Source organism: Pleurodeles waltl, chromosome 12 (genome assembly GCF_031143425.1).
Source record: "Pleurodeles waltl isolate 20211129_DDA chromosome 12, aPleWal1.hap1.20221129, whole genome shotgun sequence".
NCBI lineage: Eukaryota > Metazoa > Chordata > Amphibia > Caudata > Salamandridae > Pleurodeles > Pleurodeles waltl.
Window position 1 is genome coordinate 617,834,468 of NC_090451.1, and position 27,904 is coordinate 617,862,371.

General features: G+C 45.6%; 1 protein-coding gene across 7 annotated transcripts in view; it reads left to right on the forward strand.

The window, feature by feature from the left end:
• The window catches only part of ARHGEF2 (Rho/Rac guanine nucleotide exchange factor 2), a 575,049-nt gene that overhangs the window by 514,634 nt on the left and 32,511 nt on the right, over positions 1–27,904 (forward strand). For all 7 annotated transcript variants that reach the window (XM_069217923.1, XM_069217927.1, XM_069217926.1 and 4 more), the window contains 7 exons: positions 1,604–1,713; positions 4,956–5,102; positions 6,088–6,338; positions 7,208–7,333; positions 8,102–8,219; positions 11,750–11,998; positions 12,542–12,618. In XM_069217923.1, the coding sequence (XP_069074024.1) occupies positions 1,604–1,713; positions 4,956–5,102; positions 6,088–6,338; positions 7,208–7,333; positions 8,102–8,219; positions 11,750–11,998; positions 12,542–12,618 (1,078 nt within the window). The remainder of the gene's footprint in view (positions 1–1,603; positions 1,714–4,955; positions 5,103–6,087; positions 6,339–7,207; positions 7,334–8,101; positions 8,220–11,749; positions 11,999–12,541; positions 12,619–27,904) is intronic.

A 27,904-nucleotide genomic window follows, 5' to 3' on the forward strand; every position in this document is an offset into this window, starting at 1 on the left:
AGTGAAAACTGAAATTTGAAAGGCTGCGTCCATTCTAAGGCTGTGCCTACAATGGAAACCGAGTTTTGTTTTTGAAGTAGCACACGAGTAGCCGAGGCTTCAGGGAAAGATGCTGTGGGTCAGATATGAAAGACCAACAAACAAAATGGATTCCCTAATTTATAACATTGATCAACAGTCCTCATGTCGCCAAGTTCTTGGAAGCTTTTTTCAAAAATAAAGTTTCTGTATATTTGAGACTGCATAGAAAACATCTTATGCATACACTGATGGCAGAGATGTTTGCATTACACATGGCAAGACTTTGTGTGTGTCCTGTCGAACATCTGAGGCGGACACCAACACAGTAATCACCTTGTGAGTATTTTGTGTCGTGTCCCACTAATAGGCACATCCCAGCTTGCACTTGAGTGATTCTGAGCTAAATGCTGTAAAATTGCCAGAAAGTATATATGTACTCCCCATTTCCACAAAACGTGAGAAGGAGGGAAAGGCATTTCGTGGAAAATATTTTCTCAGGTTACCAAAAATGAAATAAAAGATCATTTAGAAAATTCGTTATTTTCCTTACAGTACAAATGCAGAATCATTGCATTGTGGAGATTCTGCATTTGCACGATAAGGGAAAACTGTCATGAGGCAATAATCTATGCGGATATTAGGCTTTTCTGTGTATCAACTTCAATATCCCATGTTTCCCATTGCCATTCTGGCAATTTGAGTGGATCACCTATTCAGTCATAAATGCCACCCATGTGCATGTGAAGACTAGGGTTGCGTGAACAGATGACTTTCTTTGTAAATTAAACCATGAGCGTTTTATTCTGTCCAGTGGCCAAAATGGTAAAACTCTCGTCCCCTTGTACGCTGTTTCCAGGATTTGGTGCTGCTTGCCTACACTTGATGCACCAGAACTGATGCGCACAACCACAAGTCATGATTGCAGCTATGGAATTCGTTAGTAAACATTCCCCTAAAGCAGAGGTCTTCAAACTGGGGGGCGGGCCCCCCCTAGGGGGGCCTCAAGTGATCCCAGGGGGGGCCCCAGACTCTGGCCAAAAGAAATATTATACAGATAGCAGGCCTTTGTTTTAAGCAGAAGCATGTTATTGCAGTTTTAAAAAGCTAACAGTACTTAACTGCAATGTTTAAATAGGTTTAGACATATTTAAACATTGCCATGTTTATAAAATAATTGTGAAAAATTCTGAGGGGGGCCCAATGATTTTTATTTTTCAACTGGGGGGGCGCGACATTAAAAAGTTTGGAGACCTCTGCCCTAAAGTCTCTAGAAGTGCCTCAGTGAATTTGTTGAATAAAAGCGGCCTCTTTATGTAGATGATGTGTATAACTGACATAATTTCCTTTTACAAGATTTATCCCCCAGAGCAGGTCTAGAGCAAGCCTGGCTCCAAAGATGGGCCTGTAATAGGCATAAGGTGATCATATTGTCTGCGTGGTACTCTTCTCACAACAGTGGTTTCACTTTGCTCACTGCAGTTCGGTGGCACATTATCCACTGGGAGCAGAGAACGTTTTGTTGATCTAAGATGAGGTGAAGAATGTTATTCAGTTGTTTATTTGCCTGTTTGCTTCTTTGAAGGAACTTGAACGACGATTCTCCACTGGGAATTCGCAGGATCCTCTCCCAGTCCACGGACTCCTTAAATATGAGGAACAGGACACTCTCCATGGAATCGCTTGTGGATGAAGGTAAGCAAACAGAGCTTTGGTAGAGCGGAAAGACTGGTCAACGCAGTCACTTTAATGTCTATCTTAAAACTATAGGTGAACATAAAGTAGAGTTGTCATCTAAAAGGCAGTTAAGGAAAATGTCAGGCTTCCATCTAAGTGACACATTCTCCTTTTAACAACTCAAATTCTCATGTCTGTAGAGGCCGTAAAGCTATTTAAAGTACAGTTTAAGGTGTTAACTTTCCTAGGAATTGATCACGTTTTCCATATGTGCAGTTCCTGTTCTTAGGTGCTACCACTGTAATAACTGAGGCACATTTAGGTCTAAATATTTGTGTTATGATGATCCATTTGAAGGTAGGAGTATAATTCATAAACTATGTGTAACTTGATTTTAGTTTAGAATTTCACCATAAAAGCATTATTTCAGCAGCCAGTTCAGTGTGATGCTATAACTTCAGCAACTTTGTGGCATCATCTTAGTATCAGGATTTGGATGCTACATACCCATCTGTACCTAGAGCTCTGTCTCATGGACATTTTCAAATGGAGAGAGTATTCGACACCGCATGCAGAGTTGGATGAGAAAGTCCCTTGTTCTCAGTAAACTAAACTTAATTTTAAGCTATGTGCTAACAAAGCTCTCTCTCTCCCTCTCCCTCTAGGGAAGGAGATTATCTATTTAGAAATGTAATTTGCAAAATATTTCATACATCTAAATGCTAAGAGTTCGTAGATCACATTGGCAAGTGCTTATCTCAAGTAAACCAGGTTGATACAGTCTCTTTATCACGTAAGTTTGTCCCAAAGTGTTGTTATGATGTGTGGAGCCTTTTGCTCGTAATCAGATGTGCTAATGGTCAGTTAGATGTTGACCTCGCTTAAGAAAATAGTCTCCAGCAACCAAGGAGCTACACAGGGAACACATGTTGCTAAATTACAGATCATCAGCAGTTTAAGATCCTCATCTTTTTTACCCAATACACTCTATAGAAAATTGGCAGCATATTTTAAATACTAATTATTACTTACATTAAGCGTCCTCGGACCATCATGTTAGAACATGTTAGTGGTACCACCGACTTGGTAACCATCTTGCTCCTGGACATATGACCACTGGTTCCAATCCTGGACTTGACCACGGCAACCTAATGCATTCTGGGTGCTGTGGTCTTCGTTTGCTTCATAGAAATAATTATTTTAACTCACCTGATTGCCTCTTTGAAGAACCAGACTCATCTGTGGTGCCTAAGTGAAGCATAAAAGAGGAGTGTAAAAAGTATTGAATTCAATTATACAAAACCAGTAAAGATCAAGAATAACGTAGTGTTTTTTCGTATGGTCATTACCCATTAGAAGTGCCAAGATAGCTATTTGTAGGAGCCAAGCACATTTGGGCACAGGTTTATAGCAAAATATGCTTTACTCAATCTGATCGGAGCTTCTTCACTGATTGTTAAGAGCCTCTTGCCCAGTGGGGACCACACACTTTAGATAGTTGTAGGTTAGTGTAACATTAGGGAGCCTATTCCCTATGGAAGCCAGGATCATTTACAGTCCAAGGGCAGAAACATGTTGACCTAATCACTTATTAGAAACTCTCCCCTCTGGGTTGTTTTAAATCTTTCCATCAAGAAGACTTGAATAAAGTTACCTTATCTATCCATGAGGCATTTTATCAGTCACAAATGTTCCTTCTAATCACTTATCCTCGGTTATACCCAAGCAGAACTTCCACTGTGGAGCCACCTTGTGTTTGTCGCATCTTAATCCAGGGCAAGAAACAGTCCAGTGATGAAGCAGTGCCCTTGGTGTTTGACGGCTCAGTGTCCTTTTCTAAAGATGCCTTTGCCATAGTCATGATATACATCTTTGCTTTATAAGCTTTAGTTAGATATTGAACACAGAAATGCCATGTTTGAAAAACATAAAATTTAAAGATCAATAGAATCAGCCTTAAATTCATAATATATGTGCTTGATCCAGCTTTACAGATGATAAACATACAACACCAGATAAGTAGTTCTGCATTTCATCCAATTTGGATGAGCTAAGATCCCATTGAAAACTCCTTTTCACCATTGTTCTACTTAACATATTTACATTTGTACTAACAACATTTACCTTTGAGATTTGTGCAACAGTATTTAGTTGGACCCTAAAAGGCCTGTTTTGCGTTTCCAGTCTAAAATCAGGGTTTCATTTGCTAGGGGGCCTTCACTAGTTTTGAGGGAAGATTCTAGCTGACAGTGAGACCTTGGAGAAGTAAAATAAAAACAGAAGGGATGCTTGATTACAGCCTTTTTTAAACCATTACTTGTACTGGTGGCTGGCATGAGCCTTCATCTGTCTTCTCTTTACCACGTACACCTGGTGTTGCCATGGAGTTCTTGAGGAATCTTCAGTACATCGGAGAAATACTTTGGTTCTCCAACTATCATCAAAGTCTACCTTTACTACTTTATCACTGGTTGTGCACAAGTGTATGAAAACCCTCTAAAAACAGGGTCCCAAGAATACATGATGGCTCATTGGATCTCTGTAGGACTGTGATGGTAACTTATCAGTCCCCAAGGGCTTCTAGCTAAACCTAGAATGACTTGTGGTTATTTTGTTTTTCATCAACCTTTCTTTGCTAAGCAGCCATGAGATTGGGGTCAGAGAGGGGAAATTTCCCCACTGCACTCAGAAACAATTACAAAGGATCTGCTCCCTCTCTTAAAGTTGGGGCCTCGCTTACCCCCACTGAGTGTCCATAACGTTTGCATTCCCTTTGTTGCTCTGAAATAAGGGGAGCAAGCACGAGTCTGGGCATCCTAGATCTAAGTGCAAAACATAATTTATCATCCTGTTAAAGTACCTGTGCTCCAGAACAGTTAACCAGCGAGTTGACTAGTAGCCCATTTCTAGTTGTCCACAAATTTGTTAAGTGGGAGTTGAGTTAGAATAAGAGAGATGGTGGAGTTTCCATTTAAATATGTTCATTATTACTCAGACAGTCCTAGAGAGTGTATGTTGTGATACATTGATGTTCAAATAATAATAATTTTCAAGAATGATACTGTTTGGTTAAGTATGTCCACAATGCCACACCCGCACCCTGATACAGATTAGGAATGTGATGGAAACACCAGGGTTCTTACATCATATCTTCAGGAATGAAGAAAGTGAACTGAGCTTAAAGCAAGGATGCCTGTAGTCCGTGATTGGGGTTTTGTCACAGAACTTCACTCAACTTTTCTCTGCTCAACCTTTTCTAGGGACAGAAGTCATGTACAATCAGCTAATGAGCGACTTCGAAACTGATGAGAAGCATTTTGAGGCTGATTCCTGGAGCCTGGCCGTGGACAACAACTTCCTGCAGCAGCACAAGAAGGAAGTGATGAAACGACAGGACGTCATCTATGGTGAGTCAGGTTGCCACTGGTGATACATGAGCTGGGGTTCCAAGTCCAGGTCTCCAAATGTCACCGCATCCCAGTGCGGGGTGGCCCAACGTCTTTAGGTACCTATGTTCATGAATTCAGCTAGAGTTAATAATGCTTCTGCTCATAGTAGGAAGTAAGGAAGGGTTTCAACACTGCCTGTTATAGGAGGAAAGCTTACCTGTATGATAATTTCAAACAACTTAATAGATAAATTATTTGCTGTCACTAAATCAGCAGAAATGTTCCAGCATCTACCATTTTCATGCTAGAGTAAACACAGGTAATGGGAAAGAAAAATCACTAAGGCCTGTACAAGCAGATGGCAGGTTCTCATGGTAACGTTGCTCATGTGTTTTTTCTATGGCTGCTCCAAACACAGGAAGAAGGAAGCTCAGACTAAGAACGAGATGTAGATAACTCAAAGTCAGGAGTCCAAAGGAGGAATATATGAACCAAAAGTTCATGATTTAATAGAAAAATCATAATATATATTTTTTTTAAAGTGCAAAACTCCTTTAAATTCATAGCATTTAAAAAGTGGCTAAGAGCATGACGCGCCACCAGCTTCTAAGGAGTGAGGTTCGATGCAACCCAGGTACACACTTCCAGCAAATGCATCCAATGAAGCCAAGTGATCTGTGGTTTTTATCCTCTACTTATAATTGACGATTTTTCAAGGTGGTGGGAGATTGATATACTGATCCTGTCTCATTTTTAGTTTTAATATTTTCAAGCATAATTGAGGTAGTTCCTCTGTGCAGTTTAGTACCCGGTTAGGTTGGTGACCAAAACTTTGAGTGTTACTATGTGACCTTCCCAACTCAGGTGCCAAAAGAAAGGACGACTGTGGATGTTTGACCAGCACCAACCAAATGATAACATGCCTTGGGTTCTCTGTGCATTACTATTGAAGAGTTTTAAGATAGAGCGTGTGGCCTCATATCTGTCCCATCTCTCCCCACAGAGTTGATTCAGACTGAGGTGCATCATGTCCGGACCCTGAAGATCATGACCAACATGTTCCGAAAGGGGATGCTGGAGGATCTGCAGATGGATCCACTGCTGGTCAACAACATGTTCCCTTGTGTGGACGAGCTGAGCGACATCCATGTGCGCTTTCTCATCCGACTCCTCGAGCGGCGCAAGGACTCCCTGGCAAGCGACAGCAACAAGAACTTTGTCATCGACCGGTTGGGAGACATTCTGATCAACCAGGTAAGGAGGGCTACAAGGCTAAACAAATGCTCATAACACAATGCAGAGTAATTTCAATGCACTTCAATTTACTATGCTTTTTAGCACTTTCATATGCTAGCTAGCCCAAAGCAGTAGAACAAGAGCTTTCATTAACTATTCTTTGCACAAAGTGAAAAGATGGTAAATGCAATTTTTCTGGTGAACAGTTTTGTGACCTATGCACTTCTCCAATGGTCAATGAACATTTAAACCTCTGGAAGTACATTCTCTGCCTGTCCAGTCATGAAGGGGGTGTCCATCTGTCCCACTATTTGTGTTTCTTCTGCCAGGAAATTGTGGGGCTGTTGGGGTTTTAGCCACTATGTTAGGGTTTGAGACCGTGAACGAGTTTGAGGATTTCACCATTTGTAATGATCCCATATGTCGCATGTGTGGGTCTCTTACTCACTGCTCAATAGCACCCACCCTGCACCTCAGTAATGAGGTGCATACAGGGTGAAACTGGTCGGGGTGTGTTGTCTTCAGAGGGTTCGAGTCATGGTACTTTGGCTGAACTGTTGCTGTTGTTTTGCATTTGTTTGCTTGCTGTGTGGACCGGAATGTGTCTCAATGTAACTGGCATTGTGATATAATGTATACATTCCACCCACTACCTTTATTTTACTCAGTCTTTTAAAGGAATCATCAGTTGTTGAGTGCAGCTTATTGCACATATCTTTTTGTGCTGGGCATACTGCTCGGTGTTCCAGGCCTCTTGTTGGTTGTATCAGTGACAAGTCGCAGAGCGAGAGAGGAGTATCCAAGGAACACTTTAATTCAGTAGTTGACATACACTGTACTTATCTGTTGCCTCCTGTGCTCTCAGTGCCAATCCCCTGTGTCTGTAGTTTTCAGGTACCAATGCTGAGCAGATGAAGAAGGCGTACTTTGAGTTCTGTAGCCGCCATCACAAGTCCATGAAGCTTTACAAAGAACTCTTCACCAGGGATAAGAAGTTCCAGCAGTTTGTACGGGTGAGCATCGCCGCATCGTTTCTGTGAAAGGATGCCTTGCAGGCGCTTGGTACCAAACAAGCCTTGCTTCATTACTGAGAGGGACAAGAATCAAAGGGGAGGCCAGGACTAGAGAGAGGACACGAGCCTGGATTTGAACATACATTTAGTGTATGTTGTGCTCTGTTCCCTCTCCATCAATGTGCCATCTCTGTTCTGTTCAGAAAATAGAAACTTGAAACACCCACTGCGGTCACAGAAAATCTGCTTAAATATTTTAACAAGAATAATCTTGATTACAATATTCATGTAAGCAATATTAACAGTAGCGGTATTAACAAGTACTATTATAAAAATAAGGCACAATAATAGGGATAATATTAATGATAAATTCTGCAACGTATTGTGATGAGGGTAGATTTGAGTGAAGGGTGCTCTTCATTCTGAAAAAAACACCCACATTAACCCCACCCTTCTTTTTCTGATCGCATAAAGAATGGAATATCCTCAATGAGCTGTTGTCTGAGGTGAGTGATAAGAGGCCACAAGTGGCATTTGTGCTCCGAGCTGGAGGAGGCAATGAGAATTGGGACATTTCTTCGTAATATAGTTTTCCGAAGCATTTGGGAACATCAGTGTTCTTCGTATGGAACTCAGGTGTTCAACATGTTGGAAATCTCTGCATTATGCTTCTCTACAGCTAAGTTCTTAGTTACTGTGTGTATATTGCCACTGCATCGTGAAGAAGTCTTTCTTCAGTTCTAATCCTCGCCTTCTCCCACCCTGCAGAGGATGACCCGCTCAACCGTGCTGCGCCGCCATGGTGTGCAGGAGTGCATCCTGCTGGTCACCCAGCGAATTACCAAGTATCCGGTTCTCATAGATCGTATCCTGCAGAATTCCAAAGGTAAGGCAAATCAACCTCACGTGTTCTTTTACCACTACGGCACTGGTTATTTTGCTGAATCCCTGCTTTGCCTCCATATTGGGTGCCCTTTGTACCCTGGGTGGTATTTGTTCCTTGGGTGGTAGTTTCAGTATGGATGGGCTCTGAAGAAGTAGTGCAGGATATTTAGTACATGGTGTTGACATCGCGGGGGGTCTGCCATATTTCTTATGTCATTAACTGCTCTGTTCTATGGATCAAACAATTGATACCCTTGTCTAGGCACTTTCTGGAAGGTATGTCTGTCTGCTGGCAGGAGTCACTGAAAGTAAGCATGGCCCATTGAACCTCTTATTTTACAGCAAGTTTAAAAAGAAACACAGATTCAATCATTTAATTTTAAAGCACAAAGGCTAAATGCCATGTTTGCCATAGCAGAGCTGCGTCTTCGGGGTCTTCTGGGTGTAGATCACACCCTACTTCACCCTAGCTGTCTATGCAGTTAGGTCTGCCCAAACAGCTGCTTTCCTGCGTAATGTACATGAAAGGACAGAATGGCATATGCCATACACTCAGAGTACAATGCAATCCCCTCTTCTGAAACAAGACCCTCCACCACTCAACAATGGTAATAAATAGCAAATTACGTTATTGTCCTGCAGTGAAGTTGACCTCAGATTGTCAAATATGAGTACCTCTTACATTAGTGTGTTTTTGTTCGCTTATTGGTACATGTAGCTTTTCACAACAAAACAGAAAAAAGTGAAAACACTAGTGCAAGAAAATAAATAAAAAGCAGAGTCTGGACGAGCTACTCGCATCAAAATATAGGACAACTTCATATTTCAGTAGTACGCGCCATCAGGTGATGAACCTGCAAGAAAACCCGTATTCTAATCTTTTCTTTCCCGGAAACTGAAAGAGCAGGGACACAAGACTTCCTGTTTCTCCTCAGGCAGAGGAAGTGATGTGAAATGAGAGCTAGTTCTTCGCCCTGCGCATCAGGCGTGGTCCGTCCTTTAGGGTGGAGGGGCCATGCCCCCCCCACCTTTTGCCCCTCATGAAGAGTGTCTGTCAGGCTGAACAAAGGTCAGCCTGACAGACACTCTTCATGTTCAGATCAGGCAGCCAGGAGCAGACATGCGCAATTTGCGCAGACACCTGGCTGCCTGAGCTGAACTTTGCTGGGCTGAGGAGGTCACAGCTCCTATGAGCGCGACCTCCTCAGCTCAGCAAATGTGCCTCGAGGCCCTCCCCTGGGTGACGAGGAAAGCGTCACCCATTGACTTCGTCCTGGGCGCTTCAGGGTTAAGCCCTGAAGCGCCCAGGGCGAGTGTCAATCAGTGACACTTCATCACAGAGTGGGGTGGGGTGGGGTCAGCAGTCTCACTGGCCCCATCCCACTCTGTGACGAGGCTGGGACTGCTGCCTTCCCTCATTGGCTGACCTAGGGTCAGCCAATGAGGGAAGGCAGCAGTCCCAACCCTCCTGGGACCTAGAGGCTTGAAGGTAAGTGTGTGTGAAGTTTTAAAATGAATGTTTGGTGCGTGCATGCATGTTTGAATGTTATGAGTGTTACTGGATGTGCGTGCGTGGGTGAAAGGAGTGTGTGATGTTTTAAAATGAATGTTTGGTGCATGCATGTTTGAATGGTATGAGTGTTAATGGATGTGCGTGCCTGTGTGTCTGAAGGAATGAGTGTGTGTGAACTTTTAAAATAAATGTTTGGTGCGTGCGTGCAAGTTTGAATGTTATGAGTTTTGTTGATGGATGTGCGTGCATGTCTGTGTGTGAAAGAATGAGTGTGTGTGTGCTTCCCGCCCACCCCCCTCCCTCCTAAAGCTGCCGGCCGCCACTGCTGCACATCTGTGTGAAATAGAATGCGTGGGTATTTAAAGCTCATTAAAAATAATGTACAGAGATGTTTGCACCAGCGGTGGGTATTGTAGTAGATTCAGTTAGAAGGGTGCACAGCAAAGTGGGTGAGTCAAAGTTCACCAAGTAACATATTTTGATGGACAAGATCAAGGCCGGACTGGTCGTACCGAGCATCGGGCATTTCCCCAGGAGGCTAACGGGGCTGAGGGGGAGGAAGCTTTTGTTTCTGGGGGATGGTTTTGTAGCAGGGCAGCAATAAAAAAAAAACACTACAGAGTTCCTTGTGTATTCGAAAGTTTTCAGGCAACAAAAAAGTGCGAAGATAATTCTGATGATTAATTTACCTGAAGGAGAGAGGTCAGAGTTTTGTCTAATGGCCGTTTTGACTCATCTAAGGTAGTGCAGAGGGTTAATATGCCTCCTGCAAAAAATGTGTACTATACAGATCACAGAACAGTATTTTATGTGCATAGCTCAGTGGGATACTGCTTTTGACATAGAGATCATTTTGTTACTGTGCTGTTCATAAGTTACAATGATAATCTAGCCCAGTCAGCTATGCACTGCCATCAAAGAGCTGCTTGCAGACTGCATGGTACAGGTTAGAAAGCTATGTTTTTTTCCCAGTCTTTGATTATTCTAATTTTGCTGAAAGGGGTTGGTTGGGGTAGATTAGTAAAGTTGACCCTAACTATTGTATTACGCTCTGAATCCTGAGACAATTCCCCAGACAAATCACTCTTAAAAAATGCCTCCCAGAATGGGTGCCTTGTGAATCCTATACCTTGTAGTCCCCTTTTTCTTAAGTAACGTTTTCTGTATACTGATTTACGCCATATGATTCATTGTCCCTTTATGTGTGTGTGATGTAAAGTGCCCCAGCACCCTATGCTGGTAAGAGAGGCGCTATAAAACAAATGAAATACATGTGAGAGAGGGGCTATAGAGTGATGAGGTACTGTTAGAGGGTGATAGTGAGGGAATCACTGAAGAACCTCAATAACATTTGCTGTATCCTGGTGCACTGTAAGGTTATCACTTACTATACTTTAAAAACAAATACAATTGAATATAAAATGAAAAATGTGTTGTAGAAGGCACATTTTTTCCCCAAATTTTCTGGGGGGTGGTGTGAAGAACCCCACAAACCCCATTGTAGTGATCAGGTTCGCTCGCTCACTATGCACCCTTTAGGAGCTGGTCTGACAAAATTTGCCAGGGCTGCTTTGGGTTCCCTTTCCGGACCTGGACAAGATACTGCTTTCAATATATGTGCCGAGTCAAGTCTTAGGTAAGTTTCATTGCCCTGTCGTTTGATAGCACCTGACATAAAATTGTATGTGTGTAGTTGGAATGATGATTTCATTCTATCATCATTCACCAATTTGTGTACAAAACAATTCACCATTAATTGAGAATCTAATCATCATTCTTATAGGGTTTCCTCTGAGGACTATGAAACAAACATGTTTAAAACGTGCATAGGGCCTGGCTAGTGTCTAGATGTGCATCTGACTCTGAAAGTGCAAGTACTTCTGGGGCAGAGTCAGTTGCGTTTTCGGCAGTGCCTGTAGGAAAGTCCTGTCCGTCTTTTTGAAGAACTCAGAATACTATAAAAATGGGGGAATGAAGAAATAGGAACTAAATGTAATTGTCATTTTACTGACACTTAGGGAACGAAGAGGAGTACCATGATTTGCTGACAGCCCTGAATCTGGTCAAGGATCTGATCTCCGCTATCGACCAGGAAGTGCATGACTCAGAGAAGAACATGCGGCTGCAGGACATCTACAATCGAGTGGACAACCGCGCAGCGGCCCAGGTCCATGACAACCGCTACTTCCGCAAGGAGGAACTGCTACGGCGCAAACTGATCTACGACGGGTCACTGCTCTGGAAGGCAGCCACAGGGCGCTTCAAGGGTGAGAATGAAATATACTAGGCAGAAAAATGGGGTAGGATGCAGTGGAAAAACGTAAACACTTTAATAATCATAGCTAATAATATCCATGTATAATATAGTGCAACACACAAATTAAGGCGCCTCTAGGTGCTTAATAGTACTTGTTCTAATTGCCCACATCTTGGAGCTCTTTGACCTCAGATGGATGAAATTAATTATAGAGTGAACCTGTCTTTTATTCTAACCTTTGACCTGCAGGTTGCACCCATAGAGATATCTGCAGTAGGTATCTGTTGAGGCTCACTCAGTAGGGTGGAGGCAAGAACCCAGGATTTGAACACACATCTCTCATTTTAAGAATGAGCAGACTACAAATGTAGATCGATTTTCTTCATATTCAAGCTGTTCTCCCATTGTTCCAAAATGAATTTCCTAGTCTTGGTCAGCATCTATCAAAATTGACTCTTAAACTCACTTTAATGATGATATAAACTGCTTTTCCTCCTGAGCTAGTCACTCTGACTCTTAGCGATAGGGCTAAATCTGTTCAATTCTTGTCTAGATGTCCTAATGCTGCTGATGACAGACGTCCTAGTCTTATTGCAAGAGAAGGATCAGAAGTACACCTTCCCACTTCAGGTGAGCCATCTTGCCTTTGTGTGGGGGGGCCAGTCTGGGCAGGTCAAGCTGGACTTACTTTTCTAAGTGTCATTCGCTCATATGGGTACCACTTGTCTCAGTTTGCAGACAATTTGAGGCACAGAAGTTACTGAACACAGTCTCTGTTTTGATGTGTATCCACCTAAATCACTGAGGGCTTTGATAGAGTTGGGCCAAACATTATTTTGCCAATCCGCTTAATGCTGAAATGAATCGTCAAGCAAATCTGTCTTTTTTCCACATTTGTTTCCTCATCATCTGACAGAAAAAAAGTTGTATGTCATTGACTATTGCTAGGTAGCCAGTTGTCCAGGGAGTCTTTGGTTCAGGAGCCAGTGTTGTTCTGTTTTTACTTTTAAGCGATCGTTGTAGGAAGTTGGCTCTGTATGCACTATTTCAAAGTAAGGAATAGTATGCACAGAGTCCAAGGGTTCCCCTTAGAGGTAAGATAGTGGCAAAAAGAGATAATACTAATGCTCTATTTTGTGGTAGTGTGGTCGAGCAGTAGGCTTATCAAAGGAGTAGTGTTAAGCATTTGTTGTACATACACACAGGCAATAAATGAGGAACACACACTCAGAGACAATTCCAGGCCAATAGGTTTTTGTATAGAAAAATATATGTTCGGTGGCATGTGTAGCTGCAGATACACATGCTGTGCATAGTCCGCCGTCTGGTGTTGGGTCGGAGTGTTACAAGTTGTTTTTCTTCGAAGAAGTCTTTTCGAGTCACGAGACCGAGGGACTCCTCCTCCTTTGTTTCCATTGCGCATGGGCGTCGACTCCATCTTCGATTGTTTTTTTTCCGCCATCGGCTTCGGACGTGTTCCTTTTCGCTCCGGGTTTCGGGACGGAAAGATAGTCAAAACTTCGGAAAACTACGTCGGTATTGTTTCGTTCGGTATCGGGTTAGATAGAATCGACGCCGAATCGTGAAGAGCTCCGGTAGCCCTTCGGGGTAACTTCGACCCCCCGTCGGGGCCTGGTCGGCCCGACCGCGTGTAAAATCGACACCGATGGAACGGACCCCGTTCCGATTCTGTCCTAAATGCCACAGCAAATATCCGTATACAGACCAACATTTGGTCTGTAACTTGTGCCTGTCGCCCGAGCACAAGGAAGAGACGTGTGAGGCCTGTCGTGCGTTCCGGTCCCGAAAGACGCTCCGTGACCGAAGAGCCAGAAGGTTGCAAATGGCGTCCACGCCGACAGGACAACGTGGGTTCAAGGAACAAGGAGAAGAAGAGGAAGCCTTCTCCATCCATGAATCGGACTCGGAGGAGTTCGACGTCGAAGAAACCGTGAGTAAGACGTCGAAACAAGCACCACACGGGAAAACAGACAAGGCCCAGGGGACGCCACTGCCAACAGGCCATGGCTCAACCCATAAAATAGGTGACCGTCCATCGGCACCGAAAAAGGGCGAACTGGTGCCGAGATCGTCCGACTCGGGTCGAGACACAGACACGCAGCAATCTCGGGACCGAGAAAGTGCTGCCGAAAAGGGTCGACGCCGAGACAGCGGAACCGAAGCTGCTCGACGCAGAGACAGCGGCACCGAGGATGATCGACGCCGAGAACACTCGACTACAAAAAAGAGAAAATTCTCCTCGGAGCCGAAAACAAGCAAAGACACAGTTTCGGTGCCAAAACGCCCTGCAACCGTACCGACTGCCAGCTCGTATTCAGAGGAACAATCACTGTCCTCTCAAATGCGCAAACACAGATTTGAAGAAGAGTTACAATCCATTGACGTAGACCACACCCAGAAGCGGATCTTCATACAGAGTGGGACAGGGAAGATCAGCACTCTTCCCCCAATCAGGAGGAAAAGGAGACTCGAGTTCCAAACACAAGAACAAACACCACAAGCAAAAGTGGTGAAGAAAGTAACTCCACCACCCTCTCCTCCACCTGTAACTCATACATCACCGGCACAAACTCCGTCACATTCACCAGCTCATACCACCATGAGCCAAGATGACCAGGACGCTTGGGACCTATATGACGCCCCAGTATCAGACAATAGTCCTGAGTCGTACCCTACCAAGCCCTCACCACCCGAGGACAGCACAGCGTATGCACAGGTGGTAGCTAGGGCAGCAGAGTTCCCTAACGTGTCGTTACACTCAGAACCTGTCGAGGATGACTTCCTTTTCAACACCCTCTCCTCCACCCATAGCACCTATCAAAGCCTGCCTATGCTCCCGGGAATGCTAAGGCACGCAAAACAGATCTTTAAAGATCCTGTCAAAAGCAGAGCGATAACTCCACGGGTGGAGAAAAAATATAAAGCACCGCCCACAGACCCTGCTTTTATCACATCACAACTGCCACCAGATTCAGTTGTAGTAGGGGCAGCTCGCAAGAGAGCCAACTCGCAGACATCAGGCGACGCCCCACCTCCGGACAAAGAGAGCCGCAAGTTCGACGCGGCAGGAAAAAGGGTTGCTGTACAAGCTGCAAACCAGTGGCGCATCGCAAACTCTCAGGCGCTCCTAGCGCGATATGACAGAGCCCATTGGGATGAGATGCAGCATCTCATCGAGCATCTACCCAAAGAATTACAGAAACTGGCAAAACAAGTAGTTGAGGAGGGACAAAATATCTCTAATAACCAAATACGCTCCTCTATGGATGCAGTGGATACAGCTGCAAGAACAATAAATACCGCGGTAACCATAAGACGGCACGCATGGTTGCGCACATCGGGTTTAAACCCGAGATACAACAGGCAGTGCTCAATATGCCGTTCAACGAACAACAATTGTTTGGACCCGATGTGGACTCGGCGATTGAGAAATTGAAAAAGGACACTGACACAGCCAAGGCCATGGGCGCACTCTATTCCCCGCAGGGCAGAGGCACTTTTGGCACATTTCGCAGAACACCCTTCAGAGGGGGGTTTCGGGGTCAAGCCACACAAGCCAGCACCTCACAATCAACACCGTCTACCTACCAGGGACAGTACCAAAGGGGAGGCTTTCGGGGCCAGTACAGAGGGGGACAATTCCCTAGAAACCGGGGAAAATTTCAAGGTCCCAAAACCCCTACAACCAAACAGTGACTCACAAGTCACTCAACCCCTTCACACAACACCAGTGGGGGGAAGACTAAGCCAATTTTACAAAGCTTGGGAGGAAATAACAACAGACACTTGGGTCTTAGCAATTATCCAACATGGTTATTGCATAGAATTTCTCCAAATCCCTCCAAATGTCCCACCAAAAACACAAAACATGTCAAAACAGCATTTAGACCTTCTGGAATTAGAAGTTCAGGCATTACTGCAAAAGGACGCAATAGAACTTGTACCACGTACACAAAGGAACACAGGAGTTTACTCACTGTACTTTCTAATACCAAAAAAAGACAAAACACTGAGACCAATCTTAGATCTCAGAACACTAAACATCTACATCAAATCGGAACACTTTCACATGGTCACGCTACAAGACGTATTACCACTGCTAAAACAACAAGACTATATGACAACCTTAGATCTAAAGGACGCGTATTTCCACATACCAATACATCCCTCGCACAGGAAATACCTAAGGTTCGTATTCAAGGGAATACACTACCAATTCAAAGTGTTGCCGTTCGGTATAACAACCGCACCAAGAGTATTTACAAAATGCCTAGCAGTAGTAGCTGCACATATCAGAAGGCAGCAAATACACGTGTTCCCCTACCTAGACGATTGGCTAATCAAAACCAACTCCCTAACAAAGTGTTCACACCACACAGAGTATGTCATACAAACCCTCTACAAACTCGGTTTCTCCATCAACTATGCAAAATCACACATTCTGCCGTGCAAAACACAGCAATACTTAGGAGCGACAATCGACACAACAAAGGGGATAGCCACTCCAAGTCCACAAAGGGTTCAAAATTTTTACAAGGTTATACAAGCCATGTATCCGACACAAAAAATACATGCAAAGATGGTATTAAAACTCCTAGGCATGATGTCTTCATGCATAGCCATTGTCCCAAACGCAAGACTGCACATGAGGCCCTTACAACAGTGCCTAGCATCGCAATGGTCACAGGCACAGGGTCACCTTCTAGATCTGGTGTTGATAGACCGCCAAACATACATCTCGCTTCTATGGTGGAACAGTATAAATTTAAAGGGCGGCCTTTCCAAGACCCAGTGCCACAATACGTGATAACAACAGATGCCTCCATGACAGGGTGGGGAGCACACCTCAATCAACACAGCATCCAAGGACAATGGGACGTACATCAAACGAAGTTGCATATAAATCACCTCGAATTGTTAGCAGTATTCCTAGCGTTGAAAGCGTTTCAACCCATCATAACCCACAAATACATTCTTGTCAAAACAGACAACATGACAACAATGTATTATCTAAACAAACAGGGGGGAACACACTCGACACAGCTGTGCCTCCTGGCACAAAAGATATGGCAATGGGCGATTCACAACCACATTCGCCTAATAGCACAGTTTATTCCAGGGATCCAGAATCAACTAGCAGACAACCTCTCTCGAGATCACGAACAAGTCCACGAATGGGAGATTCACCCCCAAATTCTAAACACTTACTTCCACATTTGGGGAACACCTCAAATAGACCTATTTGCAACAAAGGAGAACGCAAAATGCCAAAACTTCGCATCCAGGTACCCACACAGGCAGTCTCAAGGCAATGCTCTATGGATGAATTGGTCAGGGATATTTGCATACGCTTTTCCCCCTCTCCCTCTCCTTCCATATCTAGTAAACAAATTGAGTCAAAACAAACTCAAACTCATACTAATAGCACCAACATGGGCAAGACAACCCTGGTACACAACACTACTAGACCTGTCAGTAGTACCCCATGTCAAGCCACCCAACAGGCCAGATCTGCTAACACAACACAAACAACAGATAAGGCATACAAACCCAGCATCGCTGAATCTAGCAATCTGGCTCCTGAGATCCTAGAATTCGGACATTTAAACCTCACCCAAGAATGTATGGAGGTCATAAAACAGGCTAGAAGGCCATCCACTAGACACTGCTATGCAAGTAAATGGAAAAGATTTGTTTGCTACTGCCATAGTAATCAAGTTCAACCATTACATGCATCTCCAAAGGATGTAGTAGGATACTTACTACATTTCCAGAAATCAAATCTGGCCTTCTCTTCCATAAAGATACACCTCGCAGCAATTTCTGCATACCTGCAGATTACCCATTCAACTTCACTATTTAGGATACCTGTCATTAAAGCGTTTATGGAAGGCCTAAAAAGAATTATACCACCAAGAACACCACCTGTTCCTTCATGGAACCTCAACATCGTCTTAACAAGACTCATGGGTCCACCTTTCGAACCCATGCATTCTTGCGAAATGCAATTCTTAACGTGGAAGGTTGCATTTCTCATTGCCATTACATCTCTAAGAAGAGTAAGCGAAATTCAAGCGTTTACTATACAGGAACCTTTTATTCAAATACACAAAAATAAGGTAGTTCTAAGAACCAATCCTAAATTTTTACCAAAAGTTATTTCACCGTTCCACTTAAATCAAACAGTAGAACTACCAGTGTTCTTTCCACAGCCAGCCAGACTCCGTAGCTGAAAGGGCACTACATACATTAGACATCAGAAGAGCACTAATGTACTACATTGACACAACAAAACTAATTAGGAAAACAAAACAACTGTTTATTGCATTTCAAAAACCTCATACAGGAAACCCAATATCAAAACAGGGTATAGCCAGATGGATAGTTAAGTGTACCCAAACCTGCTACCTTAAAGCAAAGAGAGAGCTGCCCATTACACCAAAGGCACACTCAACCAGAAAGAAAGGCGCTACCATGGCCTTCCTAGGAGATATTCCAATGAAAGAAATATGTAAGGCAGCCACATGGTCTACGCCTCACACATTTACTAAGCACTACTGTGTAGACGTGCTATCCGCACAACAAGCCACAGTAGGTCAAGCCGTACTAAGAACTTTATTTCAAACTACTTCCACTCCTACAGGCTGAACCACCGCTTTTGGGGAGATAACTGCTTACTAGTCTATGCACAGTATGTGTATCTGCAGCTACACATGCCACCGAACTGAAAATGTCACTTACCCAGTGTACATCTGTTCGTGGCACGAGACGCTGCAGATTCACATGCGCCCACCCGCCTCCCCGTTTGGAAGTAATCTTCAACATTTGTACATTTGTAAATATATTACTTAAACTTTATTTTGTACATACTTATTCATTCAATTGCATGGGCACTATTACTAACATACACAACTCCTACCTCACCCTCTGCGGGGAAAACAATCGAAGATGGAGTCGACGCCCATGCGCAATGGAAACAAAGGAGGAGGAGTCCCTCGGTCTCGTGACTCGAAAAGACTTCTTCGAAGAAAAACAACTTGTAACACTCCGACCCAACACCAGACGGCGGACTATGCACAGCATGTGAATCTGCAGCGACTAATGCCACGAACAGATGTACACTGGGTAAGTGACATTTTCATTTCTTAGTTTATTTTAAGAACCACAGGTTCAAATTCTACATGTAATACTTTGCATGAAATGTATTGCAGGTAAGTACTTTAGGAACTTTGAATAATCACAATAGCATATATACTTTTCAAATAAAACACATATAGCTATTTTAAAACTAGACAGTGCAATTTTCACAGTTCCTAGGGGAGGTAAGTAATTGTTAGTTCTTGCAGGTAAGTAAACCACCTACGGGGTTCAAGTTTGGGTCCAAGGTAGCCCACCGTTTGGGGTTCAGAGCAACCCCAAAGTTACCACACCAGCAGCTCAGGGCCGGTCAGGTGCAGAGTTCAAAGTGGTGCCCAAAACGCATAGGCTTCAATGGAGAAGGGGGTGCCACGGTTCCAGTCTGCCAGCAGGTAAGTACCCGCGTCTTCGGAGGGCAGACCAGGGGGGTTTTGTAGGGCACCAGGAGGGACACAAGTTAGCACAGAAAGTACACCCTCAGCAGCACTGGGGCGGCCGGGTGCAGTGTGCAAACACACATCAGGTTTTCAATTGGAATCAATGGGAGACCAAGGGGTCTCTTCAGCGATGCAGGCAGGCAAGGGGGGGGCTCCTCGGGGTAGCCACCACCTGGGCAAGGGAGAGGGCCTCCTGGGGGTCACTCCTGCACTGGAGTTCTGATCCTTCAGGTCCTGGGGGCTGCGGGTGCAGGGTCTTTTCCAGGCGTCAGGATCTGAGAGTCAGGCAGTCGCGGTCAGGGGGAGCCTCGGGATTCCCTCTGCAGGCGTCGCGGTGGGGGCTCAGGGGGGACAACTGTGCCTACTCACCGTCTCGGAGTCGCCGGGAGTCCTCCCTGAAGTGTTGTTTCTCCACAAGTCGAGCCGGAGGCGTCGGGTGCAGAGTTGCAAGTCTCACGCTTCTGGCGGGAAATGCAGTTGTCTTTAAGTTGCTTCTTTGGAAACAAAGTTGAAGTCTTGGGTGAACAGGGCCGCTGTTCTCTGGAGTTTCTTGGTCCTTTTAGACCAGGGCAGTCCTCTGAGGATTCAGAGGTCGCTGGTCCTGGGGAAAGCGTCGCTGGAGCAGTGTCTTTTCGAAGTGGGGAGACAGGCCGGTAGAGCTGGGGCCAAAGCAGTTGGTGTCACGTCTTCTCTGCAGGGTTTTTCAGCTCAGCAGTCCTCTTCTTCTTAGGTTGCAGGAATCTGAGTTCCTAGGTTCAGGGCAGCCCCTAAATACAGAATTTAGGGGTGTGTTTAGGTCAGGGAGGGCAGTAGCCAATGGCTACTAGCCCTGAGGGTGGCTACACCCTCTTTGTGCCTCCTCCCAAGGGGAGGGGGACACATTCCTATCCCTATTGGGGGGATCCTCCATCTGCAAGGTGTTACAGCTCCTGCAAGGGGGAGGTGATAAGCATCTCCACCCAGTGCAGGCTTTGTTACTAGCCACAGAGTGACAAAGGCACTCTCCCCATGTGACCAGCAACATGTCTCGAGTGTGGCAGGCTGCTAAAACCAGTCAGCCTACACGGGTAGTTGGTTAAGGATTCAGGGGGCACCTCTAAGGTGCTCTCTCGGGTGTATTTTACAATAAAATGTACACTGGCATCAGTGTGCATTTATTGTGCTGAGAAGTTTGATACCAAACTTCCCAGTTTTCAGTTTAGCCATTATGGTGCTGTGGAGTTCGTGTTTGACAGACTCCCAGACCATATACTCTTATGGCTACCCTGCACTTACAATGTCTAAGGTTTTGGTTAGACACTGTAGGGGCACAGTGCTCATGCACTGGTGCCCTCACCTATGGTATAGTGCACCCTGCCTTAGGGCTGTAAGGCCTGCTAGAGGGGTGACTTATCTATGCCATAGGCAGTGTGAGGTTGGCATGGCACCCTGAGGGGAGTGCCATGTCGACTTACTCGTTTTGTCCTCACCAGCACACACAAGCTGGCAAGCAGTGTGTCTGTGCTGAGTGAGGGGTCCCCAGGGTGGCATAAGATATGCTGCAGCCCTTAGAGACCTTTCCCTGGCATCAGGGCCCTTGGTACCAGGGCTACCAGTTACAAGGGACTTACCTGGATGCCAGGGTGTGCCAATTGTGTAAACAAAAGTACAGGTTAGGGAAAGAACACTGGTGCTGGGGCCTGGTTAGCAGGCCTCAGCACACTTTCAAATCAAAACATAGCATCAGCAAAGGCAAAAAGTCAGGGGGTAACCATGCGAAGGAGGCATTTCCTTACAATCGTTCAGAGTGGATTTAAACTAATGGATGTTGGAGGAGGGGTGGTAGTTATAGCATGTCAAATTAAAGACCAGGAGGGACTGAAATATGCCAAGATTTTCAAGACAGTTCAACACTACGAGAGGGGAGAGAGGTAAAGGTCCCTGTCCGTCCTCCCAAAGCTCTAGACACAAACCACTAAATAGGGCAAGGAACTAAGGTAGACATCACACACTCTAATCTGGTTCTACTTAAACATAGGGCAAAGCTGGGTTTGTTTAAAAATTGCCCTTACCCGCATATCATGGCATGCTTCATCATATGGCTTTGCTGCAACATCCCAACGTCAGGATTGGAGAAATAGGGAAGGGGAATTGTGGCAATACAACACGAACATACTTGGACCAACTGTGCAGAACACAAAACCTCATTATTCTCCATGTGTAATTGTATTTGTAGAAACTCTGGCTGGGATTATAAACTACTGTGGAGGTGGTACTGGAGAATCATTACCAAATCACCCCTCAAATCTGCTGCTGTGTTGACATGTTTTGGCCAATAAGCATTGCCCCTTTGGGTCAGGTGGCCTTTCGTCAGGACATTGGGTTCCGTTCTGGAAAACACCCTCCCTCCCTCTGTGCTAATGAACTATCAAAGAAGAACACAGTGGTTTGTACTAAGTAGTCCCTTAACAGAACACACTCTTAAATTCTTGAGTTTCTTTGACCATTTTCATTGACCCAGTGGGAGTGCCACCCTGTAGTCACACATTCATCAAGACTTTTAAGACAGCATGAGAAATGAGTTTCATTTCAGGCGATGAGGAAAAAACTATTTTAACAATGGAGCCAGTGTCCATGCACACTGTCAGCTAAAGGAGAGTCGCTATACCCAGTGACCCGAAAGACTTCTTCAAAGAAAAACAAGTTGCAAATGTCTGAGTCAAACACTTGATGGTAGAAGTATTAAGATCATGTAAATCTACATCACTACACTATGAATAGATGCTTGCAGGGCAAGCAGCACGTTCCTATTGTAGATATCCAGAAAGTCTATCCTGTATACATCCCCCCCTGGACCTATGCTGGGTCCCCAGTTCTAAATCCAGAGGCCAGCTCTAATTGGTTGACATGATCAATCAGATTTGTTCAATGATCCTGTTTTTGAAAACCTTAGTTGCTAAAGTTCACCTCTGTATTCTGCTCACTTAGCAGATTTTAATAGTTTCTCAATTTTAGACCATCTGCAAATAGACAAAAAAAATTGAGGTGATTTCTGTTCTGTACAGAAAGTTGTAACTATCCCATATCATAACATAACTTAGTGGCAGATTGATTGGTAATGTGCAAAATACTATTGCAGATCAAACCAATAGATGGCAGCATGGGAAAGCTACGTGATTGTATTACCATTGCTTCCTAAATTGTAGTAGGGTTGCATTAACTTATCTAGTGTACCACTGTTTGAACCCTTCTCAGAGAACAATTTTATTGCTGCAAATTGGTTTATAAGCTGTTAATACTGCATTTGATACACAATTGGAGAAAGAGGTAGTGAATGGCAGCAGAAGTAGGCCTAGGCGAGACTTCCATTATGCTGGTGTAATCTAGTAGAATTTGGTTAACTACACATTAGAGTTGTGTGAACTTCCTGGAATTACACTATTACACCAATTTGTGTTATTGCGTGTCATTCATGGCAGATATTTTGCACAGACTCATGGAAACAACATGAACAAGCAGAATTCAAGCTGCTGCTGGTTGCTGCACATGTGATTTTTGCACTAGTTAGCCCAAAATCAGCCATTACATCCAAAGTAGAAATACATCATCTGATAGAGACATATAGTTGTAGAATTCTTACTTTAACATTTCCCACAGGCATCAGTGTGGACCTGGAGATTGTTCTTGAGCAGTACCCCTGCACGCTGTTAGGTGGTGTCGATCGGCTCCGCGTCTGTCATTATCCACGCTGGATAGGATGTTGTGGGTCCTTTATTGGCACTACCCCAGCGTGGTGACAGTTCTTTTCTTCCTATGCCAGGCAGCACTGATGCAAAGAGAGCTACGCCTCAGTCAGTTTTTTGACTGGCTTTTTAAAACTTTTTGTCTACGTTTTTTTGAGTTGGTAACTCCTGGTGTGTTGAAAGATGTTATTGAGGAAGACTGGGTTGAAGCCCTGCGAGCCCTGTGACGGATCCGCACCTCGTTTGCCTTTGGTGCCTGTCACCCAAACACGACCCGAAGTCATGCCCCTGGCTTTTTTTGCAGGAACGGTCCCTGAAGCCGATGGCAGCCCGACCCGCGACTCCACGCAAGTCACAGTCTCGGTCAAGAGGAAGATCTCTGGATCAGTTGCAGAGTTCCCCCTCGTCAACGTCCCACTCCAAGTCCTCAGGTAATTTGAGGCATAAGAAGTCAAAGAAGACAAAATGGTCCAGTCCGTCAGATGACGAGAGAGCGGGAGCATCGTTGTTCCAGGTCTCCCTCTGTGGAGCCTCTATCTGGGCTGACTGTGCTCCTCCCTGAGTTTGAGAGCCGGAGCAACCCCTGCCCAACTGAAGGAGTTCTATGAGGTCCTTGCGCCTAATGTTTGGGCAGTCCGACACCCCTGACACGCCTTCAGACCCAGCAGAGTCAGAAGAGGCCCCTTCGGGTTCTGCGCTGGCAGCTTCAGCTCTAAAGAACACCCATGGATCCATGCTTCGACCCGGGATGGCTTCGGTCGTACCACCTCCACCTTACTTGACGCCGGTCCTGACGCCAACGATCCGGCACCTCCTGTGCCCACAGGCGACGCCATCCCCAATCTCATCGCGGATGCTGACACAAAGCCGATTGGGCATTGTAAAATGCTGATGACGGCAGGAGCCTTGCCTCCTATGCCCCTTTCCTATAGGCTAGCTTATGGTGCAGAATGGGAGGGGTCGCTGGACTCTTTAGAATACCGGCTCCAAGACCATATGGACTGGCATACATACTTGGGTGAAGCCAGTGGACTGGATACCTCCCCAGATACTGCATGCTTTCTCCCCCTACTGTTGCTTTGGAGGAGGGAGCATCATTCTGTGGTGCGAAGAGCAGCCGAGGTCCTGGATCCTTAAGTTGCCTTTGTGGCAGTTCTTGAAGCTGGAGTTTCATCCTCCTAACCTCTGCTCCCCTTCAGTGAAGCCCTTACGGATGTTCTGCTGGGTACCTGTTGTAAACCCTCTACAGGGCCTCCTGTGAACAGGACAGTTGCCCAATGCCATCACCCTGCTCCAGGTGACCCAAGTTTTCTTAGGTAACTCCCCACCCTTGAGAGCTTGGTTATCCAAGCCTCCACCTCTCATGGCGCATTCCCTTCTGCACCCCTGGATAGAGAATAGAAGAAGCTGGACCCACTTGGGAAGAAGATGCTTTGGTCCACCAGCCTGGCATTGCAGTACGTGAACACCACATGCCTTTTGGGCTATTACTCCCACATGCTGTGGGGTATGGTTGCTCAAGTAGTGCCACTCTTCCCGGAGGAGGCCCGGTCCGAACTGTCCCAAGCAGTTGCTGATAAGAGAGATGCAGCAAAGTGCAGAATCTAATGTGGACTGGACACGTCCGACTCACTGGCAGAGCGGTTTCATCAATCATGGCCATTAGGCACCACACCTAGTTGAGCACCTCTGGCTTTTCAGGGGATGCCCAAGCCAGTCTTATGGACATGCCCTTTGATGACACCTGCCTCGTCACAGAAAAAGCAGACTCTGCACCCAAGTGATTCAAGGATTCTCGTGCTACAGCCAGATCCTAGGGCCTCGCTGCTGCACCTCTTCCCACTCAGTCTTTTTGCACTTTTAATGGCAATAGAAGGGGCACCCATCCACGTCTGTTCCTGTGTAGCCACCATGCCACATATGCTGCCCAGCCTCTGTGTGGGCTGGGGGTGTGGGATTCACTTACCTTGTGGATCAGGGAGCCAGTGGTCCATACAGTCCATCACCCACCCCTCTACAGCTGCCTCAAAATCTGCCTAGTCTGACTCTTCCCCACCAGAGAGCAGTCGGAAGCAGGAACCACCATCGCCTGCTCCACTGCCAGTGCATCATATCAGACAGGTGGGTTTTGCAGATAGTTCTGAGGGGCTACTCCCTACCCTTCGAGACTACCTGTCCATCCATGCCTCCATCCTACGAACAAATGATGGAGGATCACTTGGCACTTCTCTGAGAGGAAGTTACAGCAATCTTGGCCAAGGGAGTCGTAGAGAGAGTTCCTGTGCCAAACGTAGGTCATGGTTGCTATTCCTGCTACTTTCTGGTACCAAAAAGGGACAAGACGCCTTTGTCCTATCCTAGAGCTTTGGTCCCTCAATCTCTTCCTCAAGAAGCTCCCTTTCATCGGAGCTGTTCTGGACACTGTGAAATTTTGGGCTTATCCTCCTGAGCGGCGAGTCCAGGACATTCAAGCTATGATACAGATGATTCAGCCTCTATCCTAGGTCTCGATGAGAATGACTGAGGCTGTTGGGCCTCATGGCCTCCTGCATACTGCTGGTGACATGGCATATGTGGGCTCTGCAGTAGGACTTGAAGTTCCAGTTGGTACAGCATCAGGGAAATCTCTCTGACAAGGTCCACATCTCGTAGGTAACTGTGCAAGATCTGCAGTGGTGGTCAGTGAACCGCGATTGGGTCAGAGGCAGATCCCTCTCCCTTCCCCAACCAGATCTGACATTAGTGACAGATGTGTCACTCCTAGGACTTGGGCGGCCATCTGGGGGAGGTGGAGATCAGAGGCATCTGGTCTCCGGCGGAGTCCAGACACCACATCAACCTGTTGGAGCTCCATGCAATCTGGCTAGCATTGAAAGGCATTCACGGCCAACACCACTGCCATGTGGTACTGCAACAAGCAGGGTGGGGTGGGATCGTGGCTCCTATCAAGAGGCTCTGCGCTTCTGGATGTGGCTGGAACAGCAGGGTATATCCTTGGTGGTTCAACATCTGGTAGGCTCTCTGAACACCAGAGCAGACATACTCAGCCGAAAATATTTACTGGTCATGAATGGCATCTCCATCCAGAGGTGGCGCAAGGTCTCTTTCAGTAGTGGGGAGAGCCTTGGTTAGATCTGTTTACCTCCGCAAAGAACTCACAATGTCAGCAGTTTGCACGTTGGAGTTTCCAAGGTGGCAAGTGTCGGAGACCATTTTTGCCTTGAGTGGAACTCAGGCCTCCTGTACATCTTTCCGTCCTTACCACTTTATCCCATCATTCTGAAGAAGATCAAGAATGACTAGGCCTAAGTGATCCTTGTGGCTCTGGACTGGGAAAGATGACTTTTGAATCCCAAGCTATTGAGCATGGCCATCGATCCTCGCATCATACTGCCCCTTCGGGAGGTTCTTCTGTCACAGCAGCACAGGAGGGCTCTGCACATGAACCTGTGAACCCTTCGACCTTCTTGCTTGGAGATTGAGCAGCAACAGTTGACAGCTTTTGACCTTCTAACCGGAGTCTGTAGTGTAATCTTGGCAGTCGGGCGTCCCTCCACCAAAACAGTACACACCAGTCGAAGAAATCTGTGGCATGGTGCACAGACAAGTCTGACCCCCTTTCTTTTACTCTTTCTGAGGTTCTGTTGTGTATACTTTCTTTGGCTCAACAGGGCTCTGCTATGGGCACTCTCAAAGGTTATTTGTCTACAGTTTCTGCTTTTTAGATGTTGCCTTATCAAGCTTCTTTAAGTCTCTTATTGTAAGTAGGTTCCTCAAAGGTCTTACACATATGTTTCCTCCTTCCCCATTCATTGTGTTCCATTGGGATTTGAATTTGGGTTTAACATCTCTGATGTGTGCTCCTCTCTAGCCTTTGCTCAATTGTCCTCTTAGGTTTCTCACTTTGAAAACAGCCCTTCTTGTGGCTATTCCCTCTGCCCGCGGGGTGAGTGAGCTGCAGGCATTGTCATGTAAGCTGCCCTACCTTTCCATGTATCCTGACAAAGTGGTGCGTTGCATGGGCTTCCTTTTTGCCAAAAGTCATCACCCCCATAACATAGGCCAATCCATCACCTTGCCTGCTTTTTACACACCACCACATCCTTCTAGGGAATAGGAGGGACTCCACTGCCCAGGCCCAAAAAGAACATTGACGTTCTACCTTGATCGTTCAGAAGAGTTCCAGGTGAATGATCAACTCTGTCGGTTATGTGGGCCAAAGAAAGGTCGGTCAGTGCAGAATCATAATATCTCCAGATGGGTCATCCTCTGCATTAAAATCTGCTACACACTGGTCTAAAAGCTGCCTCCAGGGGGTTTGCCTGCTCATTGTACCCGAGCAAAAGCTTCGACCACTGCGTTAGCTCGCAGAGTTCCCGTCCTTGACATCTGTGAGGTGGCAACGCTGGCATATCTGCACACGTTTACGAAACACCACTACCTGGGCAGTCAGGTCCAAAGGGACGGGTACTTTGCCCGCTTGGTCCTGCAGGACTTTCTAGTATGATCTTAGCATGCAGACTCACCTCCAGGGATGGTATTGCTTGGGTATCTATCCTAAGGTAAGGAATCTGCAATTAGATGTCTCTATCAGATGGA